Below are 7,448 nucleotides of genomic sequence, written 5' to 3'. Positions count from 1 at the left end.
TCGGTTAATTCGGTTTAACCGAAATTTTGAGAAAAATTTTAGTACTCCAAATCTTTTTTTAAAATTTAAAAAATATTTTTTTCCAAATTAATTACATAAGTTAATTAACACGAATTGTCAAAATTTATCTTTTGTTGAATTAACTAATTTTATTTTAAATTCTAATTACTTTAACATATGTTTTTCACACATGAATGTCTGATGTGAAATCAGCACAGTGAGTTAATTGAGAGAAACCAGCAAAAACATCGAATTATTTTACAATTTCACTTCTTTATGTAATCTGCCTCGAACTAAATAATTTGACCAAAATCTTAACAAAATGCTCCACTTAGAAACAAAGTCACAAACTCCGTTCACCCAGCCCAAAACCTTATACTTCCACAATTTTCTTCACACTGTACAGTACGCAAGTTGGCCCATCCAGCCCTAGAGAGAAGCCGTTTTCAAGCTGAAGCCGCGGCCTTGCAAACTGGCAAGTCTTTTTCAACATAAGGGGCGACTCTCAGAATAGGATTTCTCTCGAAGAAATTTACGGGCTTCAAGTCGAACCCTGAAGACACCGTCGGCATAACTGGGAAATCCTCTTGGCATGGAACGTGATGAAATCCCAATGTATACCACAAGACAATGTCCGTGTTTACGATCGACCGATCCCTGCACCAAGTTTCACCAATACTCGATGTTCGTCACACAAAAGATTTGCAATGTAATAAGTTATGATTCTAATAGAAGTGCTCAAACACAATATACTAGTATATCAAGTTGAGTGAACCTTATAAAATTAATCAAGTACCCCACAAATTAATTGGTTTATATAGGCGATCTTACTTATTTGTCGAATCAAGAAAATTGATTGTACCTGTCAGACCATACTTGAAGCGTGTCATCACCATGACTCTGGTATGCGAACAACCCTCCTGCCCATTGCTCCGACTTGTTATACCGAGTAACCCAGATTTGGTTGTTCGTGAAAGCACCTCTCTTTTGTGGGGTATCCTCAGGATCGAGCAGGCTAGCAGCAGTGCCGCCAGAAGGGACGAGCTTGTATCCAACGGAGTTCCCCACTTTCGTTTGCTTATTCGGGTTGATCACATGGAATTCTGATGGATCATACAGCTTCAACCTCAACTGAGCCTCCTTCTCTGTCTTTGCAACGGTTTTGTTAATTTTCATGTAACTCCTTCGAGGAACGTTGTTTTTCGTGTATTCCCTCTGGAGATGGACATTTACGAAGGAATTATCTGTGCCATCGATGTCCATATCGAGATAGAAGTTGATGAAATGATCGTGTACAACTCCGACAATGTTATCTGATAGGAGGGTTCCGTACATTTCTTCTGAGTCGTTCACTTGGTTCATGTTGACATACGAAGTTCCTTTAACGATCACCATACCAGTCAGTGAAACCTGCAGAATGATTTCGACACCGGATCAATAATGAAGACACTTGTGTATATAAACACTGTGAAATCAAATACAGAAAAAATCTTTGTTACACCAATTTCATCAAACATGGTAATTCAGGAGTGTGACAACTCTCTTGGAATCACGAGACAGGAGACCACCAATTGAAAACATTTTTCAAAAAAAAATTCAGTGAAAATTATTAAATAGAGAAAATATCAAGCCAGAAAATAAGCGAAGTTCGAATAGAGTTAGTTTATAACCCAAACCGCAGAAAAGTGAGGATGATACTGACCTTAGCATGAATTAGTCCATCAGCATGGAACTCCCAGTCCACAATATAATCATAGTTCGCAAGCGTTGCAACAAATCTCGCGACTAGTGAAACCTTTGGCCTCGCCTCTCGGACCTAGAAAAAAAAATCACATGACATGTAACTAATTAATGAATATCTGCTCAAGATATACATTCATTGTATTTATGAAATTCCTGATTTTAAAATCTTCGGTACCTCTTCGCCTACAACAAGTGCGCTCTCAGTGTGTCTCCAAGCAGCATCCCCTGCATACCTCTCAAATATACATATCATATTAGGCCTAACATAAGGTTTTCCATCTGCTGCAGCAAACACAGCATCCATATATTTAGCGTTCCGTGGGCAATCATTAAGCGGGTCGAGAGCCAATGACTGGAGCCCGAAACCGTATTCACCAGCATCCATGTAAGTCTTGAAGTACCATGCCTCCTCAGGGTCCATATACGGCACAAACAACTCTGATGTAAACCCCTTGTACATCACATTTCGAACCACACCGCTATCGGGATCCTTGATCTTGGCCCCGGAAATTATGACCCCGGATCTCGGGTCGGCCTTCAAGTGAAATTCCCAGTTTGCCCACTTGACCAGATGATTACCATCAATGACAAAGTTTGGGCCATTGGGTTGCTCCAATGAAATCGGGTTTTTGAGTTTGATAACGGAATTATCTGCCGACAACCGGTAATCTGAGCCAGTGCCTTTAGGGATGGGGATGTGCTTCCCTTTGTCCACAATTTCAATTATTTCTTTTGTGTCCAAATCAGTAATTACAATGATTCCTTCAATAGGTCTCATGTAGAAGTTTATGGTGTCCTTGATGGTGAAACATTCTAATTTCACTAATCTTCTTCCATCCTCGGACTTCCCTGGAAACATTATATATCATGAGAGAACTCCAGGCACAGACAGTTCAAATGGAAATATAACGTTAAACTTGATTCACATTCGACAAACCAATCGAAAATTTTCAAGAAATTATTTTCTTTAATTTCAGGCATGGCAAAATGTGAGCCTCCCTTGCTTAGCTGAAAATTAGACTAGTCCCTTCACAGAGAGAGTCATCTTTTTACATTTTTTAAAAAAAATATTTCGTATATTTTTAAAAAATCATATCCATATGAAAATATAATAAGGTGACAAATAAATTCACATAGTTGAAAAAAGAATAAATATAATAAATTTACCATGTCGAATTTACTTTTAAATAAATTCATATCCTTATCGTACAATGCTTCTTTTGAGTAAAGTCTCCGACGTCATTGCGAACAGTTAAGAAAGCACCATATCATTTAAAAAAATTTGAATATGCAAACATATTATAAAATAAATATAACATCAATTTTTCGGGAAGGTCCGAGGTAAATGAAATAAATTAATATTATTTAACTGAAGATTCCAATGGTGACAAAGGGGTATTAAATTAAATTTATTTCAATATGCAATCTGGCTAGCTCCCAAAGTAAACCTTGCTCATTTTTACTACAATTTAGACATCGATCGGGTTAAATCAACAGAGAGAATAAAAAGGAGGATCATGATTTATAGAAAAAACTTACCAAACCATCCGGGGGAAAAAGGCAAGCAAGCGACATCGTTGGGATCGACTCCTCTTTCGACAATTGTGCGATTAAAAAAAGCACTAGCAAGCGGAGCCCGGATGGTACTCTCCATATCCTCCAGCGTCACCAGAGGGTATCCTGAGATGTGGCTTGTGTCCTCCTCCGTCACAGCCCCGCTTTCAATATCCACCGTCAAGATGTAACTCTTCCCGGCGGCGCGTGCAATCACGGACGCTTTCCTCGGTGGCAGCTCATCACCCTTTCGCCACTTCAGGACCACCTCCTTGTCGGGCTCTTCCAAAACCAGGGAGTGAACTGCATACGCTGACTTATTGAAGAATGATCCGATAACTTTCTGCACTTTGTTCATCTCCTGGATGGTGAGCGGGTCGAGGGGGTGGTGAGGCACGTCCGCCGTGTGGTCATGGCGTAGCACGGCCTCGGTCGGGTGGCGGAGGATACGGTTCTTGGAGGTGCACCAGGCGGAGTTGGTGGCGCAGTGGAGTAACTCAACCCTATCTGAGAGTGGATTCGGGAAATTGAAAACAGTAAAGACCGCGACAACCACTACGCCGAAGATGAATAAGAGGCAGCGATGGAAATTTTTGCCTTCCATCTTCAGTAGATTACTTGGTGTGGTTTGCTATCTTCATTCTTCAAGCGTCCGTGACATTATATTATATATATAGAATAGAACGAGATCTAGAGATGCTATTGACTAGGTTTAGAGGAAACCCAGTAGGTGAAAGAGTTGTGATTCATCTTCAGTCAAGTACGAGGGTAGGTGTGAAGTGATACATACGAAGGCCACTCTCTTATTAAATGAAAATCTAAGACTTAATTTGTTTCTATTAATAATTAATAATTAATAATTTATATAATAATTTAGTTTTATGAGATCTTAAATGCGACTTCGACTTCGACTTCCTCAATCAAAGTCCATATTCACCTAACCCCGACACGGCCCAACTTCCACGAACTTTCCACTTATCTTTTTTTTTAAAAAAAAAAATTTTCTTGGTTTTTCAAGATTTGTTTCGGACTAATTGCATGAAATAGTTTGAAGACAATGAAAAGAAATTACAAAAAATGTAGTGAAATAACGACCTTTTTGTTGTGAAAAAGTAAAAATCTCAAACTATCAAAATTATCACACTACACACTTTATAATATTTTTATCTCAACTCAATTGTGATTTTCTTCACAAATGAGAGATCTATTTATAGAAAATTTTTACAAATAATCCAAAAATAAAATACATCATTACCTACATCATCACACACTAATTTTCAATATTCAACACCTAATTTTACCTAATTTTCAACATTCAACATTCACATTTTCAACACAAATATTTAACACATTTTTAAATAATTTTTCAACACTCCCCCTTGTGATGATGATCATAATGATTGTATACATTACGTGTTTTTATACTGCCTCGTTAAAAACCTTACTAGGAAAAACCCATTGGGATAAAAACCATAGTAAGGGAAAAAGAGTGCAGTCACGTAAACTCCCCCTCATGTTGACACGAACAATTCTTCACAAATTTCGTAGATTGCGCATCCCAATATTATATATGTGCTTTCTGAATATTGTCGTAGGAAGTGCCTTTGTGAAGAGATCTGATGAGTTTTCACTTGATTGAATGTGACGAACATCAATACATTTATTCTTCTCAAGCTCCTTGGTGAATGCGAAGAACTTAGGAGGAATATGTTTAGTTCTGTCGCTTTTTATGTATCCTTCTTTCATTTGAGCAACACATGCAGCATTATCTTCATATAGTATCACAGGCTTCTCGTCGAATGATAATCCGCATGAGATTTGGATATGTTGAGTCATTGATTTTAACCACNAATAACATTATATTATATATTACATATATAAACAATAAATAAATAACAGTAAAATAAATATTATTACTTTTGTTACCTTTTTCTTCTGTTCGGAGCTTGGAAAAATATGGAGGACTTTTAGAGCTTCGTGCTGATAACGTGTTGTGAAAAAGTAAAAATTTACGGTAAAAAAGTAAAAATCTCAAACTCTCAAAATTATCACACTACACACTTTATAATATTTTTATCTCAACTCAATTGTGATTTTCTTCACAAATGAGAGATCTATTTATAGAAAATTTTTACAAATAATCCAAAAATAAAATACATCATTACCTACATCATCACACACTAATTTTCAATATTCAACACCTAATTTTACCTAATTTTCAACATTCAACATTCACATTTTCAACACAAATATTTAACACATTTTTAAATAATTTTTCAACACTTTTAGTATTATATAAAACAATAGTATCACTTACTAACTTTTTTGGTCTAACCTGATTACACACTTACTAATTATGCGTAAACATCCTCTTACTCCATCTTTGTGAGAGTCACATATTCAAATAGACAAAATCTTAATAAAAAATTATCTATTTTTCACACTTACTATTACAAATTGTAGTGCCATTTTTTCTCCCACTAAACTCTTCAACTTCCATTTTTAACGTTTTGTTTGTATTTTCTAGTTTTCTTCTTTTATATTGATTTTAAAAGTATCGAAGTAAATACAGAAAATTCAAGTAATTCCGAATTTTTTATTTAAACTATGCTTAAAATTATACGGGTGTGGCTGCTACTGGTCAGAGTAATAACGCCCCCCATTTGGTTCAACTACCATTAGCACGTGCATTTCAGTTTGTTGTTGAAACTTTGAATGGGTTCTCATTATTTAATAGATTTCAGTTTGACCCCTTTCATCCACCAAACCCAGAAAATCGTCGACTAATACAAATACACACGGTTGGAAAACCGGCGAAATTGTTTCTAAAAGTTCCCTTTTAAGCCTTTATTTATGTTATATTATATATACGTACTTTGCATCAAATCAAATATTCAAAATATATTTATTAATCTCCCATCAAAATTNAAGTGAAGATCAAGTTGCTGATATCTTTACCAAGCCTCTCAAGTTGCCGGCATTTCAGAGACTTAGAAAGTTGCTTGGTGTTTGCGTAATGGAGAACTCATTAAACTGAAACCTTTCAGTTTAAGGGAGGGAATGTTATGGCACGTGTCATTAATTAAGTTCTTTTACTTGGTCATTATCAATAATCCTAACATTTAGGAACAAGGTTGCAGTAGTGGCTTTAGTTGCCCAGTCTTGGTTAGTGGTCAAGTTTGTCGCTATTTTTGTGGTTATTTCCGTTGGTGTTATAGCCTATAAAAGGCTGATTGATTAATAAAAATAAATGTAGTTGTACTTCTCTTGTATATCATCTTGTGTTTTCTCAAATTTTTGTAACAATTATCACTCGATAAATTGGTAGCCGACATGATTTGATCGGAGATCCACAGGTTTTCGAAATTTTATCTCTTTTTCCTAAATCTCGACTAACAAAACGCAATCAAATACAAGCAAATATTTACAAGTGGAATAAGAAACTCGACACGTACAGGTTGAGCTAGAGAACCAGAGATGTAATTAATGGGACAGTGCCTGAATATTCTGTGGTGGCCTTTCAATCGTTATTTAATTCAATTCTAATTACTCTTTCTCAATCAAGTTGCGAAGCCAGTGGTGGAGCCTTCAATCAATTCAGGGACACGCTTCGGAATCTGGGTGGGAGTTGGGACGACACACACAGGTGGTGGAGCAACTTGCTTGTGGCGGTTTACTCTTCTTTTATTTAAAAAAAAACTATATGAAACAGTATGTTTTTTAGAACTATCCAAATTTTATAACGACCACTTAGATGATTAAAACTGTAGTTTTCCCAAAAAACGATATGACTTTTAAAACTGGTTATATTTAAGCAGAAGTTTAATTATTTTTAAATTAGAAAATTATATTAAATGAGTTTGATGTTTTCACGACTTTCGATAAATAAAAATATAGAAAAACATGTTTCTTTTCTTTAAAAATTTGTATTTATGTTTCATAAAATAATGATTTCAAACTATTATAAACTTAATTAGGTTTTTTTATTATCACACACACACACACACATATAATCCACGGGTATAAATATTGAGATTTCATAGTCTTGAGAGTATGCACTGTCGTGAATTATTAATTATTTTTAAAAAGTAGACAATTCATCGGTGTCAATATCGAGATTTCGTAGTCTTGACAATATACACTGTCGTTAA

At 35.6% G+C, this 7,448-nt stretch overlaps 1 protein-coding gene across 1 annotated transcript; it reads right to left on the bottom strand.

Moving 5' to 3' along the window:
- Positions 1–233: 233 nt before the first annotated feature.
- On the bottom strand, positions 234–3,960 carry LOC140970041 (amine oxidase [copper-containing] gamma 2-like). The gene is made up of 5 exons (XM_073431592.1): positions 3,283–3,960; positions 1,919–2,592; positions 1,703–1,816; positions 863–1,410; positions 234–657 (listed from the first exon to the last, which is right to left on the bottom strand). The coding sequence occupies exons 1-5, from the start codon at positions 3,899–3,901 to the stop codon at positions 447–449; spliced, it is 2,166 nt and encodes a 721-aa protein (XP_073287693.1). The 5' UTR covers positions 3,902–3,960; the 3' UTR covers positions 234–446.
- Between the last annotated feature and the right edge of the window lie 3,488 nt (positions 3,961–7,448).

The sequence above is a fragment of the Primulina huaijiensis genome, unplaced genomic scaffold (genome assembly GCF_012295235.1).
Source record: "Primulina huaijiensis isolate GDHJ02 unplaced genomic scaffold, ASM1229523v2 scaffold43321, whole genome shotgun sequence".
NCBI lineage: Eukaryota > Viridiplantae > Streptophyta > Magnoliopsida > Lamiales > Gesneriaceae > Primulina > Primulina huaijiensis.
Note: the sequence above shows the minus strand (reverse complement) of the source record. Positions and strands in the feature narration are given on the sequence as shown.